General features: G+C 41.0%; 1 protein-coding gene across 2 annotated transcripts in view; it reads right to left on the bottom strand.

Moving 5' to 3' along the window:
- Positions 1–61: 61 nt before the first annotated feature.
- Positions 62–24,065, bottom strand: part of LOC120560205 (scavenger receptor cysteine-rich type 1 protein M160-like) — a 39,982-nt gene continuing 15,978 nt past the window's right edge. For both annotated transcript variants that reach the window (XM_039802474.1, XM_039802473.1), the window contains 8 exons: positions 16,048–16,080; positions 15,655–15,945; positions 9,656–9,801; positions 8,778–8,979; positions 8,397–8,684; positions 2,376–2,708; positions 1,840–1,922; positions 62–1,716 (listed from right to left, as the gene is read on the bottom strand). In XM_039802474.1, coding sequence (XP_039658408.1) covers positions 1,549–1,716; positions 1,840–1,922; positions 2,376–2,708; positions 8,397–8,684; positions 8,778–8,979; positions 9,656–9,801; positions 15,655–15,945; positions 16,048–16,080 — 1,544 coding nt within the window. In that variant the 3' untranslated portion in view covers positions 62–1,548. The remainder of the gene's footprint in view (positions 1,717–1,839; positions 1,923–2,375; positions 2,709–8,396; positions 8,685–8,777; positions 8,980–9,655; positions 9,802–15,654; positions 15,946–16,047; positions 16,081–24,065) is intronic.

Here is a 24,065-nt window from a genome sequence, read left to right as displayed (position 1 = left end):
CTTCTCTATTGGCTGTTGAAACAGGAGACGTCTCTTACGTTATAAACCAGCCTGTGGAGACTCCACCAGCTGAGTCACAGCAACACCATCAGCTGGTTTGAGTCGAGCTGAGACGGGCCGGTTCAGACCGCTTCAACATTTCCTTCAATGTTCTTAAACGGTTTCGCTTTTGTCTCAAATCTTTGGGCTGAACTGGATTTCATGAAATAGGAAAAAGCATTAATTACAAAAGTAAGCAAAATCCATCATTACACAATAAGTAAAGTCCTAAACTACAAAAACAAACCATTCTTATGAAATGAGATGAAATGTGTGTGAAAACAGCCTCTGATGTTTAATATTGTACTGTGTGTGTGAGCGACATGACTTTGATTCCTTCATTGTATTTCTTTAATCCCAAACACCAACAGATCGTCACCATAGCACCAGATGCACCAACCTGGAACGTTTTCTGGTGTTTCACGATAAAATCCTAATCAAAGAATTTTTAGTTTTTGTCAATTCTTTTTTTTCCATTTATTTTAATTAGGGATGTCAACACAAAAACATCTGATTGTGATTAATTATATGATTGTCTGTAGTTGACTTGTGATATAACGCAAATGGCACATTTTTAATCTGTTCTAAATCTACTTTAAAAGGGATGTTTTTCAAGTTTTTAAAGCCCAAGTGTTGTTTGAGACTTGACATAATCTGGTGGTAAGTCAGATCACATCAACAGTACATGCAGATAACTTTAGTCTTGAGGAGAGAACAATCTGGAATGGCTGTGAAATAAAAGACTCTTTTCTTTATCCCAGTTACGACTTGCTGGAAAAACCGAAGAAATTGAGATGGCCGCATGGGAAAGTTTGGCCTGGGTGGATACTAAAAATGGGCGAGTGCGGAAGCTATTTTAAGGTTATCGACCACTCTTTCCAGTTGTACCTTGAAAGGTAACTACTGTTTTTTCAGCTACTTTCTAGAGGTAAGTGGTTTTTCTTTGGCAATCTTTTAACAAAACATGCTTTTTTAAACCTGTTTGGGGGTTAGGAGGGTTAATACCGGACCAATGTCAAAGATGGTTGTTCCCATCAGTAACTTAGACACAAAAACATAGAAAATAGGGTCCAGGTTGAAGCGGTAGTTACCCTCTAATTGTGCTTGTGAATGGCAAAGCTCTTTAAAAATTTTGGGAATACCAGGGGGTTTCAGTGAAAAAAAAAAATTTTAAAAATCAGTTGGAACCTTTTCCAAATCAAGGAGTTCTGTAGAATTTATGACCCAGTTCTGGTGGTCCTGGGTCCATCCTAAGGACCCCTACTGGGTACCTAAATCAGGGTCTGGACATATGGGAAGAATAATGCTTGTCAGTAAAATGTACTTTTTAAAACTCATATTTCCTCTCAGATTGGACCCAGAGACTCCAGATTTTGTACACAAGTCCCCAGCATGTGCCAATCTAAATTAATTGAAGTTTTGTAAGGGTAAATAAATGGGAATTTGCGGGTAAAAGTGGGGGTAAAAAGGTGCATAAAAAGCTTAACCTCCATGAGCTCCTTGGAGGTGCTACTCTGCTCCCTGAGATCCTTCCTCTTCAGTCGGCCCTCCTTCAGCTGCAGGGACACCCAGGTTATAATAATCCAGCTCAATGTTCTTCTGTCTGCACGGCAGCTGCCCCTTGCTGGCCTGGACATCAATGTTCTTCTGTCTGCACGGCAGCTGACCCCTTCTGGCCTGGAGAGACATGACAGCACACAGATGTGACTTCCTGCATCACTCCTCTCTTCAGTTTAACAAACACAGTCAGTGGTGGAAACAACAGAGAGAGAGAGAGAGAGAGAGAGAGAGAGTCCGTACCCTACAGTAGAAGTAAAGGACAATGTTCTCCACCAGCAGAATCAGCGGCAGGAGGATCGCTCTGATGATTAGAGGCCTCGGATCTGATGGAACACATGGACAGTAAACACATCACACAACATCATGAGTCCAACAGCTCCCATTAAACACAAACTGACCTGAAATCTAAAACCACTTCAACATGGACACTTATCTCTCACACACTCTCACACTCACTCACACTCACTTCATATTTACTTTATATCATACCATGGTCAGGGCTTTGTGATTGGTCACATCAGAAGGTGATTCTCATAGTGAAACACCTCGCTCAGTTCTCAGAGAACCAGAGTTATTCTTGTAACCAAACATGCTCTGTCCTTCAGTTCATCGTTAGCTGTTACCATCTTTACACTTTGTATGAGTTTGGTTACTATCTGACACGTGTAACATGATGACAGTCGTCACAGAGTTAGTCCAGAAACATGTTGTCAGCTGATCATTTTCACTCAGTTTGGACCAATCATCTTCTCCAATCCTGTAAACAGTCAGCTTACCCATGACGCTGAGAGAGAGCACACTGCTCTCAGAGGAGAAGTTATGAGAGAAAACATAGAGGTGATAAACACAGCTGTAGCTTCCTTGGTGGGCGGGCTCTGCAGCAGGAAACAGGAAGTGGGCAGAGTGATTGACAGCTGGCTGGGTGGAGTTGTGTGCTGAGTTGGAGGAGGTGAAGGTGAGCTGGAAGGAGCCTCCTGGGTACTGTGGCTGGATGGAGCAGCTGATGGTGAAGGTGGAGCCCCAGAACACCTGGAACACCTCCTGCTGGTCCTCCTCGGAGACCCCGACCATGGAGGAGGACACAGAGATGTTGGGCTGAAGCAGCAGGTCTGTAAACACAGAGACAGACAGACAGTTTGAAGCGCTGGGTAGACTGGTTAGTCTTCACCTCCAGTCTGCCTGAGCACAGACTGGTCCCATTCACCAGCCTGACAGAATCTGGAGAGATCAGAGAAGATACAATAGAGAGAGAGAAAAGACACCAGACACTAAATAAAGAGACGTCATCAAGCAACCAGGGACGGACTGGGACCCTGGCATTTTGGCCCAGACCGGCCCACCACATAAGATCACAAATACCATCTGTCCTTGTGCTCCCCTGAATATGTATAGCAACTCCTACTCCTTAAAACTACTAACTAACGCCATGTAATGAGTAAGCAAGAATCAGTGAGAGTTGACACATTAAATACTTCAAAAAAGTGCCATTTATTAATACAATAAAATGGTATACTCCTCATGAATCATAAAACAAGCCATATATATATATATTTTTTATCATTTCACAACTGAAGAGGCCCTGTGCTTTGGTACTGACCCAGCACACAGAGAAACCAACACAGACTCAGAGTAACGATATAACAAAATGTTTTAATGAAAATCCAGTTCTTTAAAGTAACAAACGACTGCTGATACAAAGTAGATCGTTCCGGGCTGGAAAGGGGCTGAGGTGGGCAGACAGAGGAATGTCCAAACTCTCTACCAGAAATCCAAATGAGAGGGTAAAAAAACAGGAGACTGATGAGCTGGAGACACGGCTAGCCACAGCAGCAGGTCTTGAGGTGTAGGTCTGAGCAGAAAAGAACAGGACGTTAGGCACAGCACAAGGAACAAAAACTCAAAGACAAAACCCACAAACTGATACGCCTTGGGGGGCCTAGTTACCACACTGGTAGGTGCAACGATCTGAGGAAAGCCAAGCCCAGGAATATATACTGCAGGGTTGATGAGTGGAATTGCCAGCAGCTGCGCAGAGAGGTAAATCTCCAGCCACGCCCCTTGACCTACTTCCAGGAGAGTCCATCAAACACACATACAGACACCCTGGACACAGTGGGGACAAACACACATACACACACCACAGACACAGTGGGGACAAAACAAGGGGAGAGGCACACAGAACGGGGAGAATGGCTGCCCACATAACACCCTGTGCTTTAATTTGAAAAGGTCTATCATGAGTTTTTGTCTACCAATGCAGATTTTACCATCTTATTACCCTGTGCTATATTAACGCCTCATGAGTGATGTAGCCTATGTCATCTTTTTATTACTGTTTGTTACTGCTTTGCTTGGTTGAACAGTGCAAGAAGATGGCTCGGGTCTGTATTGCTCGGCTGTGTTTTGATGCTTGCATGGCTTCTTATACTGAATATGGATACTGTTGATGTGTAACTGTGTCTTGCTGCTTCCTGTAGCTCTGCATGGCTTACTGAGAAAGCTTATTTGTTGCTTTAGTTGTCTAAAATCATCTGGCCGTCTTGCTTTGTCTCGGTTTGTGTACTTCCTAGTTCTCCTGTCACTCTGTGTTTATCTTTCACGCCGCGCACTGTTACGGACTAGTCCATTTCATTGTGAAAGTAGGGGGTGTATGGAAAAACCTAGCCTATGTGATATTTTTGACTAAAGTGTTTTGGGTTAGCCCCGTGTCAATTGACAAAAACAATGGGCTGCTGATCTAGGTCTACCACTTTTATGGGCCAGTTCATGGGCCGGGCAAAAAAAAAAATGGCCAGTCCACCCTTGCAAACAACTGTTCACTGATTCAAACTGGACTCAGTACAGTTCCAACAGAAGTTGATCATTAACAACAGAACTCATCTTTATACAGTGTTCACGCTGCCTGGGTAAAGTGCGAATTCGGTGACGTGATTACATACAAAGTCAATGGAAATACGCAATTTGTGTAACTCAAGCCGGCGCAGTGTATTTGTCTGAATTAAAATATTTGAACTGGAGAAAGAAATGTGTGACACTGTGTCTTGAAAGTGTTTAGATCCTCCTGATGTCCTCACGTTGTTGAAGCAGAAATGGAGGAACGATGATTGTAGCTGTCTGTAGCTCCTTAATATTGTGAAATGGGTTGTTTTTGCAGATGACACCAATATTTTTTGTTCTGTCTCAGAAGAATGGGGAAGCTGAAATTGTGGTTTGACTCAAATTAATTATCAGTAAATCTGAATAAAACTAAATTCATGGTGTTTGGAAAAGGAAAATACATTTGAATACAAAGGTTGTCGTGATGATTAACAATAAAATGTTAGAAAGAGTTTATAAGAATATGTTTTTGGGAGTGATACTAGACCACAATGTATACTGGAAACCCCAAATAAATCATATACATTCCAAGTTAGCAAAGAGTATTGGTGTTTTAGGTAAAACAAGGTATATTCTGAACCACAAAACATTGTACATATAGTACTGCTCTCTTATATTACCATATCTGAATTATTGGGTGTGGGGAACCACCTACAGAAGCACCCTACAAACAATATGCACACTAAAAAAAAAGCAATAAGGAGAGTATATAATGTAGGTCATCGTGAGCACACTAAAGCATTATTCTTAGATTCGGGCTGCAATGTCACCCTTTGGGGCAAATGTGAATCGTTGTTTTGGTCCACTAAAAGTTCTGTTGTTGCCGCTGACTGACTCAGATTATTATTCCAAGTATCTGTCAACATTATAGAAAGGATCCCTACAGAGATAGACCTTTAAAACCTCTTTAAGACCTTTCTGTTAAACCAGAAACAGCTCTGAGGTCGCTAGCACTAAACCCACCAGACTCCATTTAGAAAGACAGCACTTTTAGCGTGTATAGAACCAGACCATTTTCACATGTAAATCGGTAAACTTTGTGGTTATTTCAACCAAAATTAGAGTTGTGATGGTTGGAAAAGTGGAAAGACGACCCAAAACGGCTTTTCATAGTTTTATTTTGTTTACGTTGACTTAGAATAAAGTGTGTTTCACAATGATAAAGTTACTGTTTATTTACATGGAGTCTGGTGGCTTTAGCAAACATAATTTTGTGAATGATTTTATGTTTAAAACAAGGATTTTATTCTTTAACAGAAAGGTCGACCTCCTTAGAAATCCTTTCCATAATGTTGTCAGACATTTAGAATAATAATCTGAGTCTGTCAGCGGCAAAAACAGAACTTTTGTGAAGGTAAATACAAGCTGCACCATTACTATTAATTTACATTGTAGCTTGTTTCTCTGACTGCCGACTACAGCGATCTCTCTTAATACTGGACTAATGTCAAAGATTGTTGTTCCCATCAGTCACTTAAGACACAAACACATGGGAACATATGTAGATTGAAAAACGGTAGTTAATCTTTAAAGTACAAAGCGAGAAACAATTAAAGCCCATGTTGCAATTTAATTTATAGGTACATATAGCACTCAATGTATGTATATCATTGTTAAAAATGTCTCCAAATAGTGTTAAAGGCCATTTTTTGTCAGGTTTTTGTCGTTTTTGGTATTAGTGGGGTTTTTTCCGCAATTCGGTGATGACTTCACGTTGGGGAGACGTGTATCAGCCTGGTACTAGAACTATGGTGACTGACTGGGATGAGGAAGAGGGGTTTTTACTGTCCGTGAATAGCACCAAGTGAAAGTCAATGTTTTATTTATATCTAGTGACAGTGATCATGTCGTTAGTTCAGATAAGTACCGGTAAACTTATCTAGATCTAGAAAATACAAGGCATCATGCTAGCTATGTGCTAACTTGCCAGTCCCACCTGTGGAATCCCCGATGGTTGTAAACACATAGATATGATTGATATCATGATTAGATTTCTCACGTTTTGATGGTAGCCTACTAGCTCCAGTAACAACATATTTGCCTGGTGTTTATTTATTACGGGACGGGGATGCTGTTCAGCTTTTCGCAAAGTTTAGGCCGACAGCTACTTCGCCGACGGCCATGCCACGTTAAGCGCCAACAGCGTTAGCCTAGCGCGGCTAGGTAAATATTACAACTGCCTTGGAGTTTCATATATCTGCGTCCACGTTGTCAACATAAGACTTGTGGCGTTAGTGCTCCTTTTGTACCATAACTTTATTGAATGAAACGTTAAAATCGGCTCCTACGAGATGGTTTTGTTAGTTAGTTAGTTAGTTACACACAAAGCTAACTGGCTATAGTTAGCCGTTGGGTGTGCGTGCGCGCGGACATTAGCTAACGTTGCATAGCCAGCAATCAGCTTCGGAGCTAACACATCCATGTGTCTCCATTTCAAACATCACTGCAGATTGACTGCTTTTAACAGCAGAGGTTGATTGTGGGCAACATACTGTTGCGGTTAGCTCGCCGAAACTACTGGCGATTGCCGAAGTTGCTGGCTGGCTACGCAACGTTAGCTAATCCCGCTAGCATACGTACAGGCTAACTATAGCCAGTTAGCTTTGTGTGTAATGTTACAAAAAAACACCTATTTCGTAGGAGCGAAGCTTAATATTTCATTCAATAAAAGTATGATACAAAAGGAGCACTAACGCCACATGTCTTGTGTTGACAACATGGACGCAGCTCTGATGGCAGTTGTAATACCGGTATTTAACTAGCAGTCTAAGCTAACGCTGTTGCTAACGCGCGTTAACGCCGTCGGCGTATGTGTTAGCGCTTTAAAACTTGTGAAAAGCCGAATAGCATCCCCGTCCAAGCTGCCTTTCACTTCCCCCCAATATTATTATTCACATAATAAAGACACATTGACTCGGTCGAGACCAAAAGCCATATTTTGCCAGACCAGTGGCAGAAACCGTGAGCGGGACAGTGAACCGAGACGGGGTTTTCGCCTGTCGTCTCCCCAACGTGACGTCATGCAATGCATTGTGGGGGAAAGACAAACCGCTGTAAAATAGTACCTACTTTTTTGTGTTATATTCTGTTTTGTGATACCTAACAACATCAAATACATGAATACCAGTTTAAATGTTTATTACCAACAAGCAATTACCACAAATTCGTTGGAAAATTAAACTTGCAACATGGGCTTTAACTTCCTGGCAACATTCAAAAAATGTTCCAAGACAGAGGAGGGGGGGCTATGATTTAAGAGGGAAACTTAATGTATAACAACTGGATGCCCCCACTACACTGTAAGCATGTACGTTTCTGTTTGTGGGGTGACTCTCTGGAATAGTTTGTAGGACAAAATCAAATTGAGTAAAAATGTCATGAAATTTTGAAATGAAATAGAAAAGATTTATTGTGGAAAGGTCCAGTAAAGAGGAGGGAGGATGTAACTCATGAGTAGAGATGGTCTAATTATTGACGGGTAGTGTATAATTTAGTATTAACTTGTTTCAGTTTTGTTCTGATCTATAAAGAAGTTAATAGTGCTTGATAAATATACTGGATGGACAGTTGGTCAATCATGATACATCAACAAATGATAGAATAGTAACTTGATGGATGAACTGATCTGCAAATGTTTTTTTTAGATGTTTTTGGATGTTTTCTGTTATAGGGTTGTATGGTTGTTGATTGAAAATACTTTGGGTTTGGACATTTCAAAAAGGATAGGACCTGAAAAGCATTTTGATTCTTCCTACTTTCTTTCAGACAAGAGTTTTTATTTATTTGCTTAATCTTTTTCACAGTGAAATACTTTGTGTCTTGTATTTAAAGTTTTTTGTTGTGTGTTTTTGTATGTTCGAAATAAAACCATTCATTCATTTACTCATTCATTCATTCATTCATGTCACTGATGGGTTTACCTGAGCAGGTGAGATGAAGGAAGGAGGAAGAGGAATGTGATGATGCACACTCCCTCACAGCAGATACAGACGCATCACAGCCAGACCTGATCCTCCACACAGATCTGTCTGAGGACTCTTCTCTCTCTACAGAAACAGCAGAGCCACAGTCTGACTCTCTGCAGGCAAGATCTACTACCTTCAGGTGCCAGTCAGAGTCAAGGTAAATGACAGGTCTCCATTCTCCGTTATATTTAACCTCCAGTGTTCCTGCACAGCGACTGGCTCCTCCCACCAACCTGACAGGCTCTGAACAGAAACCAGAGAGTCATCAGCAAAAGAACAAAGTGAGTTTCATTAGAACAGAAATGAACCAAATCAGAGCTGCAGCTCCTCTTCTACCTGAGCAGGTGAGTCCAACAGCTTTTCCAGGTGAGCAGGTGTTTCTATCTGAGCCTGAGCTTCTACAGTCCAGGAGAGCAGACTCATGGCCTCCACACTGGAACTCTTTGGTCCTCATTGGAGGCTCCACTTCTCCATAGAGCGCCCCCTGGAGGACTGAAGGAGCCCCACAGCCAAGCTCCCTACAGACCACCTCTGCATCCTGACATACATACAGACAGCAGATGCTAAAGGAGCTTTCTTAAATCTAATTAAAAGATCCAATTGGAGACGAACAGCCAATCAGAATTGACCTTTTGATTCTGCGATTGGTTGGTTTTATGGCACACTTGTGACCCTGGCCTCCTTCATGGTATGAGTGTGAATGTAGTTTTTGTGTTCTTTTTCTCTTTTGGTGTGCCTGCTGTGTGCTTGGTGTGTTTTGTTTTGGTGTCCATCTCTGTGTTTTTGCTCTCTCCCACATGCTCTGGAAGCTGATGGTGGGTCACTCAGCTCCTGCCTACACACCTGTGGCTCATCATACTACTCAGCATTCCTGTTCCTCATCAACTGTTTACGTCCTTTATAAGCCAGGCCAACGTTCCAGTCCCCGTCGTATCGTTAGCCTTACCTGTACGTCAGTCCGTGTGGAAAGTTTGCTCAGCTGCTTAGCGTTTTTGCCTTTTTGCTAATATGCCTCCTGTTCTCCTGTCTGCAGTTTCTTGTCACCTGGACTATTCCCTGCACCTCCGCCCAGCGGTTTGCTTCACCAGTGTACTGGATCTTCACAAACCCTCCAGCCGGCTCACTTACACCCACTGCCCCACCATCTGGACTCGCCTGTTTTTTTCACGTACAATATCCAAAAAAAAAAAACTCACCTTGTTCATTCAACTCACCTCATCTGGGTCTGCATTTGGGTTCCTGTTTTTGTGAAACCTGACAGTAACACTGTGAAAATCTGAGTGAGTGTGTCTAGAGTTGAGTGTGTAGAGAGAAGAGGTTGAGAGCGAGGGAGACATGACCGGAGCGCAGCATCGCCTACCTGCGAGCAGAGAAAGACATGCAAATATGTTCATTTAGTATGAAATAGGTTTTTGTTTTCTCAAACTAAATTATTTTTTGCAACTGTTAATTTCTGTTCATAATGCAATGTAATGTACTTGCAAAATATAGTTATCTGTGCCAGTGTTCGAACTATACCGTGGCCTTCGGGGGAGCCCACTTTTTTTCACGGCGTGCGCTGCACTTACAACTTACAATGACTTACAAAGATACATAACAGCTACAAGTGTATGCACTACAGGATTTACCCTATCATACTTTATTGACAGGAGTAGATAGGGCAAACAGCCAGCCACAAATATATAAACAAAGCATCAGGCTGTTTTTGAGATTTCACATGAACAACGGTGAAAGTTACTCAGGCTACCGAAGAATACCAGAATTCCTCCGTTCAATTAGACCTTATGATGCACCCCAAGCTTCCATCCTTAACAAACAGCTGTAGGATTCTCGTAGGGTACAGATTTGATCATTGGCAAATTATCAAAGATGTTTTATCAATATTAATAAAGTTATGAATATGGTTATTAATAACTTTATCAAATCGACAAACAAACAAAACGGGGCACCACCCTGCTAATTAGGGACCAATAATCAAACTGTGGAACAGTCTCATTTCTGTGGTAATCCTTTAAAAAGGAACTAAAGGAAGGGGTGAATCCAAGCACGGACCTGATCGACCAGCGATTATTACAACAAGTACACAAATAATCACAAACAACTGCTAATTAAGTATAATAAGATTTATTAACTTCACAATTATCAGTAGCTAGACAATAATCCTTCAATAATAAACTCATATACCTTTTTATAATATCACAACCAAAAACAAAGCAAAAACAAAGCAGCATGTGTCATGGACACGTCTGTGTGTGTGTGTGTGTGTGTGTGAGAGAGAGTGAGTAAAGGAGGGGCGGTGTCGGGGTGTAGTTCTAAACACCAAAACAACTCCAAAGATGGCTACTCCTGTGAGCTGCACAAAACTATTTAGCCTCAAGAGGGCGGTGAGTGGTGCTGCGTCGTGTGAGGGCTGAAGAACCGGGGGTTGCTAGGCAACGAAGCGCTAGCCGATCTGGTAGCTAGTTCCGGTTTTAGCTCTGTCGCAGAGAACGTAGGGGATCCCCTACTGTGAAGCTACAGCGTTAGCTTGGTAATTTCGCTAGCGTGTGTGGTGGGGGGTGTGTGTTAGTAAAAGGGCCAAAGAGAAGGAGAGTAAAGAAAAGAGGCACTTCTGATCTTAAGATATTGATAATGACCTAGTTCCCCTCAGCCACTGTCCTACAGACTGAGAATTTTGGTTTTTGCAGAGGGGAACGTCACTATAACCACTCCAGTAGCTAGCAGCTGATTTTTCGCGATTCTATGCCAGTAACTAAATTCCATGAAAGGAATAAATAGCAAGCGAGGTTGCGTTAAGGATTACCGAGCTACTTTAATAAAATAACATAAATCAACGAGTATAATGATCAATTTATACATTCACAGACAGATTAATAATCACATATGGACCAGTACATGATTAAATCAGATCACATTAATGGCAACAACTGGTAGCGAACCCTTTTGCTCATTAGTAACAAAACAAAACGCACTAGTTCTATTATCTGCCCAGAACTGTGTAAGCCTTACTGTATATGCGTTGTTTGTCAGTTAAACCGCTTGCCAGGGTTTAACGGTCCTGCGTTCAAGTCCGGAGCAAAGGTCGAACACAAAAAAAAAAAAACACACAAAACCAAAAAAAAAAAGTAGTCCTTTTCTTCAATCCAGGCTGATTAAGCCCGCTGCAGATGAAGGAATACGCCGACAAAGTATTCCCTCGGATCCCCTTTGTATATCAGGCCGATATAAAGTTTGTACCAGCTCGAAACTTCGACCAGCGAGATGGTGCCTGGTTTTCTAGTTTACTAGTCCGAGTAGAGTGCTTCCCTATTGCGACGTGAGTCACGGTGGAAAAAGCGAAGAAAACACCACGTACAACATTTTTTATCCTCCCTCCGCCTCCTAGCGGGGTGGGTGCATTTGATGACCGACGACCAATGAGAAAACTGCAACCTGGTCATAGGTGTGAAGCAGTTCTTTGTCTCACCACCAGTCTGCCTTGTCCCACCGTGTTAAATGCACTTTCTCCATTGTTGCGAAGTGGCGCTTGTATGAGTTTCGTGAGACTGGTTTTGGAATTTACATGTAGGCCAAGATCCTTTGTCTTGCAGTCAACTCAAGTTGAGCCAAAATGCTGTTTAACCAACTCTTGGTCCCCAACACAGCCATGTATATATCGGCTCTTCCAGGATCTCCACTGCCGGCTGTTCCAATTTAACGGGAGAGAGGAGCGAGAGGGGTTAGGATCATCTTCAGCCAGAGAGGACATTATTTCTTCAGCTTCTTCTTGCGTTGTCACCTCGGTGGGAGGTGTGCTAACAGGGCTTGCAGCAGGTGAATTAGTCGTGCTATTAACGTCATCGCTACACAGTTTCTTAGTAAAACCAAAATTAATTAAACTGCCTTGTTTTCTTTTTGCCATGGCTATATGATGCTTACTGCAGAATGGATTTCAAGGACTTTGCGCACCGATTAATGGCCTCAAATGTTTATATTTTTTCTACGAATCTTTGAGTTAACATGTAGCCTACTAAACATGAGTTGGATTTGCACCGCAGCGCCGCCACGCCTTGATGCTCATAACAAGAATAACATGTATAGTTTTCTTTATTGAAGTGAATTGGGTTTAAATCACCATCATGCATGAATTATATTTTTGCAGTTTTACACATTATAATCCACGATGATCACATTACACAAAACTGGAATTGCACGTCAAAATGACACATTGTCAATATTTTTAGAGACCCCGAGCTCCCCCTAGCTCCCCCGTAGTTCGCACCCTGATCTGTGCTCAAAACATACAATTACTGGCTCAGGAATGTGACACATATATAACGCCATATCTTATTAAGTTCTGAAATAATGTGTCTGTTGTGTTGATGGAGCAGCTACAATGTTAGCATAGCTCTGATCCATCCAAACTCCATTCAGAAAACAAACATTTTAAAAGTTGTTTGCTTGTCGTCTTGCAGACAGACCTGATGAAGTATGGATTCATACTTTTTACAAATCTGCATCATTATCTTGTTATTTCAACTCACATTTGATTTGTTTATTACTATTATTAAAAAGGGAAATCTGAGCTTCAAGTAGCGCTGGAAGTGGCAGTCATCAACTACACCCTGGCCCCTGAAGACTGTAGTTTTTGGTCTAGATGTCCTTGTTGGTGATTTATACGGTAGAAAGTGATGCTATACTCCATTACAGTCAGTCTTCAGCTGTAATGACAGACCGGAAGCCTTAAGTGTTGACGCCTGAACAGGATGCTGCGTGTTGATGTCGACACGTGTATCAGGTGTGATCTAGCATCTACCAATGATCTGGGCCACACAGGATCTTTAAAAGAATTAAAAAATCAAAGACTTCAAGCTTTCAGAAACAAGTCGACTTCTCTACACTTCAGGATGTCATTGTCCTGGATAACTTTACAGTTCAGTCCAATGGAAACCACTGACTGTCACTGGGACAGAGGAAGGAGCACACACATAAGTATATAATGTAGGTCATGGTGAGCACACTAATGTATTATTCTTCAATTCTGTCTGCAATGTCTCCCTTTGGGATAAATGTGCATTGTCAATATGGTCCACTAAAAGTTCTATTGTTGCTGCTGACAGACTCAGATTATTATTCTAAGTGTCTGACAACATTATGAAAGGATCCCTACAGAGATAGACCTTTAAAACCTCTTTAAGACCTTTCTGTTAAACCAGAAACAGCTCTGAGGTCACTAACACTAAACCCACCAGACTCCACACACACACACACACACACACACACACACACACACACACACACACACACACACACACACACACACACACACACACACACACACACACACACACACACACACACACACACACACACACACACACACACACACTAATGTATAACAACCGTATGCCCCCCCCCACTACTAGATTCTTCCAACTTTCTGTCTGACAAAATTATTTAACAGTTTGTATTTATTTAGCTTTTTCTTTTTTACAGTGAAATACTTTGTTTATTTTAAGTTTTTGTTGTGTACTTTTGTATGTTGTTCGAAATAAAAAAAATTCATTCATTTACAGTGCCTTGCGAAAGTATTCGGCCCCCTTGAACTTTTTGACCTTTTGCCGCTTTCGCTTCAAACATAAAGATATAAAACTGTAATTTTTGTGAAGAATCAACAACAAGTGGGACACAATCATGAAGTGGAACAAAATTTATTGGATATTTCAAACTTTTTAACAAATAAAAACTGAAAAATTGGACGTGCGCAAAATTATTCAGCCCCTTTACTTTCAGTGCAGCAAACTCTCTCCAGAAGTTCAGTGAGGATCTCGGAATGATCCAATGTTGACCTAAATGACTAATGATGATAAATAGAATCCAGCTGTGTGTAATCAAGTCTCCGTATAAATGCACCTGCTCTGTGATAGTCTCAGAGGTTCGTTTAAAGCGCAGAAAGCATCATGAAGAACAAGGAACACACCAGGCTGGTCCGAGATACTGTTGTGGAGAAGTTTAAAGCCGGATTTTGATACAAAAATATTTCCCAAGCTTTAAACATCCCAAGGAGCACTGTGCAAGCGATAATATTGAAATGGAAGGAGTATCAGACCACTGCAAATCTCGAGACCCGGCCGTCCCTCTAAACTTTCAGCTCGTACAAGGAGTAGACTGATCAGAGATGCAGCCAAGAGGCCCATGATCACTCTGGATGAACTGCAGAGATCTACAGCTGAGGTGGGAGACTCTGTCCATAGGACAACAATCAGTCGTGTCACAACAAATCTGGCCTTTATGGAAGAGTGGCAAGAAGAAAGCCATTTCTTAAAGATATCCATAAAAAGTGTTGTTTAAAGTTTGCCAAAAGCCACCTGGGAGACACACCAAACATGTGGAAGAAGGTGCTCTGGTCAGATGAAACCAAAATCGAACTTTTTGGCAACAATGCAAAACGTTATGTTTGGCGTAAAAGCAACACCGCTCATCACCCTGAACACACCATCCCCACTGTCAAACATGGTGGTGGCAGCATCATGGTTTGGGTCTGCTTTTCTTCAGCAGGGACAGGGAAGATGGTTAAAATTGATGGGAAGATGGATGGAGCCACATACAGGACCATTCTGGAAGAAAACCTGATGGAGTCTGCAAAAGACCTGAGCCTGGGACGGAGATTTGTCTTCCAACAAGACAATGATCCAAAACATAAAGCAAAATCTACAATGGAACGGTTCACAAATAAACATATCCAGGTGTTAGAATGGCCAAGTCAAAGTCCAGACCTGAATCCAATCGAGAATCTGTGGAAAGAACTGAAAACTGCTGTTCACAAACGCTCTCCATCCAACCTCACTGAGCTCGAGCTGTTTTGCAAGGAGGAATGGGCAAAAATGTCAGTCTCTCGATGTGCAAAACTGATAGAGACATACCCCAAGCGACTTACAGCTGTAATGCGCAGCAAAAGGTGGCGCTACAAAGTATTATATATAAGGGGGCTGAATAATTTTGCACGCCCAATTTTTCAGTTTTTTGTTTGTTAAAAAAGTTTGAAATATCCAATAAATTTCGTTCCACTTCATGATTGTGTCCCACTTGTTGTTGATTCTTCACAAAAAATTACAGTTTTATATCTTTATGTTTGAAGCCTGAAATGTGGCAAAAGGTCGAAAAGTTCAAGGGGGCCGAATACTTTCGCAAGGCACTGTATTTATTCATTCATTCAAGTCTTTGATGGGTTTACCTGAGCAGGTGAGATAAAGGACGGAGGAAGAGGAATCTGGTCTTACACACTCCCTCAGAGCAGATCCAGACTCAACACAGTCAGACCTGATCCACCACACAGATCTGACTGAGGACTCTTCAATCTCTACAGAAACAGCAGAGCCACAGTCTGACTCTCTGCAGGCAGCAGCTGCTGTCTTCAGGGTCCAGTCAGAGTCATAGTCACTATCCACTCGTCTCCATTCTCCTTTATGTTTCACCTCCAGTCTTCCTCTACAGCGACTGGCTCCTCCCACCAACCTGACAGACTCTGAACAGAAACCAGAGAGTCATCAGCAGAATGAGTTAATTTAATTAAAAAGATGAAAGTGTAAATGCTGATTCTTTATTGGTCTTTTCTGTCTCTGTGTACCTGTTGAGGTGAGTTCTCCTTCAGCCTGGAGTCCTGAGGAGAAATCAGAAGGTAAACATCAGTAGAAAGCACACACACACACACACACACACACACACACACACACACACACACACACACACACACACACACACACACACACACACACACACACACACACACACACACACAGAGAGACAAACACACACACACAGACACACACACACACACACACAAACAGACACACAGAGACACAAACACACATAAGGACACACAGTCACACTGTGGTGGAAGTTTTCCTTGAAGCAGCAGAGTTAGTGATATTCATGATAAAATCAAAACGAATAACGACTGTTTGAGAATTAAACCAAAGTTTGGTCTTTGAGTATTTATTTACATTTGCAAATGGAGAAATACAGTTTCAAAGGCACAACTGAAAATGTCTTTCTGACCTAAAATCTAAACATCCACACATCATATAGTGAAAACCTCTGTTAAGCCACCCCTCTAAACGTATCTTCTAGCATGCTCATAGTTGATCACCTTCTCCTCTGCTCCTGTTCCTAACATTAGCCTAAACAACTGTTTATCTCAGGAGACAGAAACCTACGTAGTTCTCACTGTCGTAAACAATCATCGGCCTTCTCCACTTCTATCTAAGTGAAAGACAACAATGTGAGAAGGTTCAAACTAGTAAAACTAAATAATTCTACTGGGCTATAGTTGACGGCTGTAGCTGTTTCCCTCTCTGGTGCTTTAAAAGTCTACAGGAGCAGGATTTTGTGGAGGTTTAAAACAATCTTTAAACGAATGGTTAATATCATTAAACAAATGGTTAAAATAAAATTTGCCACCACAACACGCACGCACACATACACACACACACACACACACACACACACACACACACACACACACACACACACACACACACACACACACATACAGACACACTATCACACACATTCTCACACACACGCACACACACACACACAGTGTTTCTCAATGTAAAGGAAGGATCCTTTGAAGCCAGAATTTGGAGGATGCTACGTCATCGACGTCCGTCGAAGGACCGTTCCTCTTTATTATGTCTATGGTTCCGATGTCGAGGATCCTCCGAATCCCACCAAGGACTGAGTCCTTCATTGGGAGAATTTCCCATAGACGGCAAAGGATGCATATGTGTATCCTTCGCGCTCCCATATCACCAAAAATCCTTTGCGCACGGCTTTGCCGGCTTGTTTAAAAAAATTAACTGGCAGACCTACGCGGGGGTTGGAGCGGCATCGCTGACGGGGAAATAATCATTTAAATGTAAATATCTTTAGTGTTTGTCGTACATGTGTTATCACCGTTAATATGTTACATAAATGTAAAGCTTAATGCTTTAATGCTGGTACGGATTGCTATAGTAATTAGGTAGATACACCCGAGCTAACGTTAAGCTAACTGAACCTATAGAGGGTTTTCACCGACGTCACGTTCTGGGCGGTAACCCGGATGCGCGGCCATGTTGGAGGCACTCGGCGTAAACAACTGAGCGGAGTACAATGGAGTATTGTGCGCTTTGGATACTTTAAGTGAATGTAGCTATGTCTAAACAACAGAAAAGCTCATCAAAACGCGTCGAAGATGCAAAGGCATATAGGGAAGGACTTGGACCACAAGAAAAGGCTCGATATTTCGAGAAATTACGGTTTATTGGCGGTGCAGATCCCTACGAGTTGTCTCCCTCTTCTTGGATCCATGACGACCCGGTGATTCTCCCTTCAGTTGCATATCCAGATATAGTCAACTACCTGGTTTTCTCGCCGAGCCCATACACAGCGGAAGACCTTAAATCCTACAAAGGTTTGGAGGCCTATAACCAGATGGTGTGTGGATGGGTGAGGGAGATGCAGTACCAAGTCATCAACGACCGTTGTGTTGTGAAGGCCAAAGTAAGTAATGCAATAACGTCTTTAATAAACCTTGAAATGTATGATATCATTGCGAGATTCAAGGTGTAGCCAAGTGACTCTCAATCGTTTTATTTTTATTTCAAAGACCCCCAGGTTGCTATCTACACTGTACACTATCATTGTTAGTTTCATAGTATTTTATTTGATCATATATATGCATATGTATATGTGTGTGTATATATATATATATATATATATATATATATATATATATATATGTACAATCTGACACCCAAAAAAAACACACACCATTAGATCGAGAGATTAGGCTGAAGCTATCAATCTTATGCCTCCCCTTCAGTTAAAGATGCCTGGGGGCCTCAATTGTGAATCAGTGATGCAAATAAGCGTTTTGTTATTGTTTGTTATTATAGGTACTCCATTCTCAATCAATCCGAGAAACACCCCTTGAACCCTGGATCATCGCTGAGAAGTCTGGTCGTATACTTGGAGTCCACTGCACATGTATGGCTGGCCTTGGAGAGACCTGCACACATGTTGCTGCATTATTGTTTCTCATTGAAGAAACAGTGAAGTTAAGGGACTCAAAGACTGTGACGCAAGAAAAGGCATATTGGCTGTTGCCTACTGCACTGTCAAAGGTGGAATACAGGGAATGCCGGAAGATTGACTTCACTGTAAGAAAGAGATCTCAAGTAAAAGAGTTGGCAATATGAATTATGCTGCTCATGGACAGTCACTTAAGGAACAAAGTACTAGTGATTTTTCTACTGATACAGTTAGGAAAACACCACAGCCAACCAGTGATGAACTGTCATCATTATTCAGTGCTCTTAGCGCAACTGGATCAAAGTCTGCTATTTTGTCCCTTATTGAGCCTTACTCTGACAGTTTTGTCCCCAAAGTGATTGGAGAAAACTTCCCTCCTGTGTTGACTGAATTGCGAAAGGATGAAGCAGTTCACATGGACTATAGTGATCTATTGTCCATGTGCAAAGATGTTGACATTTCAGTATCAGAGGAGCAAGCAAAGGCAGTTGAGGCCGCTACAAGGGATCAAGCTTCCTCTAAACTGTGGTTTCGATTTCGTGCTGGTCGAATTACAGCATCTAAAATGAAAACTGCATGTTGCACTGATCCAAAACAACCATCACAGAGCTTTATCAAAAGTGTGTGCTATCCTGAGTCATACAAATTCACATCAAAAGCCACTACCTGGGGATGTAATCATGAGAAATTTGCACGTGACATGTTTCTAGATGTACATAAGGAATCTCACGAAAATGTGAAAGTACACGACACAGGTTTCTTCATAAATCCAAGTGTGCCATTCTTGGGTGCTTCTCCTGATGGCTTTGTTTCTTGTGATTGTTGTGGTGTCAGTGTAATTGAAGTGAAATGTCCATTCTGTGTGAAAAGTGACAAGTTAGACAGTGTATCCTACTTGGAGAAGGACAGTGAAGGGAAACTGAGACTTCACCGAAACCACCAGTATTTCTACCAGGTGCAAACTCAACTTGGGGTGTGCAAACTGGAATCTGCCTATTTTGTTGTTTGGACAGAAAAGGATTTGCACTTTGAGCGAATTCTATTTGATGAAGAGTTCTGGGGTAATATATGCCAGAAAAGCAAGAACATTTTCGACACAGCCATTATGCCAGAGTTAGTTGGCAAGTTTTATACAAGGCTTTCATCTACCATAGCCACTGTGTCCTCACAACCTGGAATATTTGCCTCAGCGGAATCACATGGCTCTGATTGTGCTGCAAGTGCCAGTGGCCAAGACAAAACCTGGTGTTTATGTGGCCAGGTTGAGTTTGGAAAAATGATTCTATGTGACAATGCAAAATGTCATATTAAGTGGTTTCACTACTCGTGCATTAATGTTAAGATTGCACCAAAGGGAAAATGGTATTGCCCACAGTGCCAAAAGCTACCTCAGTCTCTGCCAAAAAAAGGAAAGAAGTAATAAAACAAAAAAATAAAACTTTTTGTTGGCTGCTGTGAAGTTTTGCACTTCAGGCACTTTGTTTTAATGTAGGTGAAATAATATTTAATTAATTTACAATTGTGCACCTTTTTTGAAAATCTGATATGTTCTTTAAATATTTTTGGCATTTGATTTCAAGTTGGTGAGAATTTTGTAAAGCTATTCTGACAAAAAAAGTTATACATACAAAATTTTGTTTACAGTGAGTGTATTGCACTATAGTAGAATTTATAGTAGTATAGTTTATAAGTGTTCTGATAAGTTTTTTTCCTTATAATAAATCTGTGATCTGATGATAGTGATATTCTGTGTTCTCTTCCACAACAATACAATGACAATGAATTAATGACTGTAAATTAACAATCCTTTCTAGAAAGTTTTAGGCTATACAGACAGTCCAGACATGGATTAATTTATATTTTATTGCCAAACTGCATATAAAAACACACTTTAGTCAAAATCAACTACTGATGGACAAAGGTTCACCAGAGCACAACAGACAAGTCCAATCTTATCTATGGTACAATAACCATCACTATCTTTGCACATCAAGAAATCAATTGGCAATATCCCCCCCAAAATAGTATATTTCTGGCGCACACAACCAATCACACGCTCAACATGAATCCTGACGTGGGCAATTTTCCTTGTGGTTTCTAAGTCAACAGGAGCTAACTGTGACTTTCCACGAGTGAAGGCTGGAATTTGTACATGAGCCATTCTACAACCTAAAGTGGCCTGAATATTGAAGCCACGGTCAGCAAGAACTAGATCACCAGGAAGTATGTAGTCTAAAAAGCCACAGTTTTCAGTTATGTATTTGTCACTTACTCTTCCTCCCCATGCATTTGAAATGTAGGAGACTGTGCCCTGGGGTGTAATACCAATCAAGAATTTAACTGTGTTATGGTGCTTGTAGGAAGACCATGTTTCTGCTCTGGCTATAAGGTTAGATGGACGTTCTATAAAAATCTCAAAACAGTCAATAATAACAGCGCATTTTTTCCCAAAATGTTTCCTGAATTGCATTGGCATGGTTTTTTGCAACTGTTCTCTTTCTGGCCATATGATAAGTGGCTTCATGCAAATAAACATGACATCAATGACATCAGTGATTATCCTTGAAGCAGTGGCTATTGACACGTTGAATGCATATGACAGGAAGGTTGTGGAAACGTTAAGCCTAAGACGCATCAATGTCAGCATCAACTGCATAAACTTATCAAGTGACTTCTTCACAGGGAGGTGGGGACTAAGGAATGTGAAGAGTACTAACATTATCTGGTATGTAGGTAGGCCAGTGAAAAATAAAACCTTTTCATCCTTATCAACAAAGGCACTTTGGTCATAGGAAGTGGACAAATGTGCAACATCAGAGCTCAACTGAATGTTTTCAGTTCTAAGACTTTGAAGTTCAGCGGTCAGAGCCTCAATGACATCACCAGTCAATTCAGTTTGAGGCGTGTCTGTGCCGCAGAAAAATGATCACTGACATAATCAGTAGTGGTGGGGTCATCAGTCTCAGCAGCATCTGCTGCAGCAGCACCAGAAGCAGCAGCAGCTTCAGCATTCAGTCTCTGCTGGGTTCGATTCATGCGACGCTTGTAGCGTTAGTTCCCTGTTTCTATGGTTGACTGAGGTGAACCTCCTTGCTGACCTGTGAGTCCAACAGATGGCACCCAATCTGGGTCATCCTTTTGGTAAAGGTCAGACTTTTTACCTGGAATACAATGAGAAATACAACACATTTGAGCTCTACATTTTGAGAACGATCAGAATAACATATTAAGTCATTAATGCCACATGTTACTATTTACTATTAAAAATAGTATTATCATTACACGCTGCAATCAACATTTCACTTACCTGACAAGAAATGTGCCGAACAAATCCGGATGTTGTCCAGATTTTTCCCTCGTAGATCCTGGTTGAGCTTTGCCAACCACAAGCGCCTCCTTTCCTCGGTTAAATTCTGGCATTCCTCTCCCTGGTTTTTAATAACTTTTGGAAGTCGATAATATTCCAAATGTTTTTCTCGGTCTGACCTATTGGTACAACCTAAAACACGGCAATAATTGACCATTTTCCTTGACGACGTTCGGGATTTACTTTAGTGCCTGTCCTTTGTTGTGATGCGGAGTACCTCCAATATGGCGGCTTCCGGTCTGATGAGGCGTCGTGAAAACCCTCTATCATTAACAGTAGGCTGTTAGCTAGCTAGCTAGCGGTCTTTTTGTACCATTTGTGTTTTTAAAGTTTAATGTCCGGTGGCATTTTCATCTCTTTTATAAGTTGTTACTCTATATGCGTAACGTTAGCCGAGGTTTATAAATGTGTGTGTTTATCAGTTGTAGCTACAGGGTGGTAGCTAGGTAACGCTGCACCTTATTTAGCTTCACTATCAACGTTACATAAGTGTTACGCATGTTAGTAGTTTCGTTACGTAAAAGCATTCAGCATTGGTAAACATATTTTTCTTGTTGTTTGCTGTCTTCTAACAGGGACAAACGGGGTGGTCTTATAACGAAGATGAGAAAGAAAAAAAAAAAAGAGGCCAAAGAGGATGTTGAATAGATTATTTGTTAAATTAGAGATTGGCATTCAGAAAATAAATGCATTAAATTAACTGGTTTGTCTGTGTCATTACGTTTTTGGGTGTATATAATATAAAATGTTTTTCAATGTCTATTTCTAATGGTACCTGTTTCAATAACTTGTAAGGTATAGAAGCTCTAAAAAAGACATTAAATAAACGTGTATCTTTATTATAACATTTATTCAAACATTACTATATACTGTACACAAGTATATTCAACATGAAGGGTGACCAGACTCAGCTGCTGATGGTGTTGTTTCCAGACTGCAGACAGAAGGAGAAAGCTTTAGGTTAGTCCAGTAGTTATCCAACCTGTCCTGGTAAGATTAGAATTGTATCACAAATATATTTAAGCATTCTGTAACATTAAGGTACTTCATGTAACTGTGTAGTGGTCTTCATCATGGTCTTAAATGACAACTGTTGACCATTTAACACACTTACAAAAAAAAAGCTAGAAGCTACTGGTTGACAATGAGCTAATGTTACATACATAGTAAACTACTGCTACTGTAAGCTTAATGTAATTAAGATTCATTAATGCAATTCTCCTTACCGGTGAGTGTTATGACAACTACAAGCATGAACTCCTACGAATTTAAATATATTGACATGGGATAAATAAGAGAAAACGACGATTGCTTAAACATTAAAGCCTATCAGTGTTGGTAACGTTACCTACCTTAGCACGTTGCGGCAAAGTTGCCTACAGAATATTCTCCTCCTGCAAGCAGACTGACGCTGATTCAGCTTCTCCATCTCAACAAAAACAATGAACAGCACAGTTCCACATCCAATGACGCAAGCACGCAATGACATGCTCTTGTTAGGCTATTAGTAGCACAATACTCACTTATTAAGGGTATTAGTAGCACAATACTCACTTATTAAGAGTATTAGTAGCACAATACTCAGTTCTTAAGGGTATTAGTAGCACAATACTCAGTTCTTAAGGGTATATGTAGCACAATACTCACTTATTAAGGGTATTAGTAGCACAATACTCAGTTCTTAAGGGTATTAGTAGCACAATACACAGTTCTTAAGGGTATACGTAGCACAATACTCACTTATTAAGAGTATTAGTAGCACAATACTCAGTTCTTAAGGGTATTAGTAGCACAATACTCAGTTCTTAAGGGTATATGTAGCACAATACTCACTTATTAAGGGTATTAGTAGCACAATACTCAGTTCTTAAGGGTATACGTAGCACAATACTCACTTATTAAGGGTATTAGTAGCACAATACACAGTTCTTAAGGGTATACGTAGCACAATACTCAGTTCTTAAGGGTATAAGTAGCACAATACTCAGTTCTTAAGGGTATACGTAGCACAATACTCACTTATTAAGGGTATTAGTAGCACAATACTCAGTTCTAAAGGGTTTAAGTAGCACAATACTCAGTTCTTAACACTAGAACGACCATGACGGTCATTTTGACCGTTTTGAAATTTATATGTGTAATAACTTTGCTGAATAAAAAAATACAATCCTGCTGCTGCCTGACTTTTCCTAAAAGAGTCT

The sequence above is a fragment of the Perca fluviatilis genome, chromosome 6, assembly GCF_010015445.1.
Source record: "Perca fluviatilis chromosome 6, GENO_Pfluv_1.0, whole genome shotgun sequence".
NCBI classification, from domain to species: Eukaryota; Metazoa; Chordata; class Actinopteri; order Perciformes; family Percidae; genus Perca; species Perca fluviatilis.
Note: the sequence above shows the minus strand (reverse complement) of the source record. Positions and strands in the feature narration are given on the sequence as shown.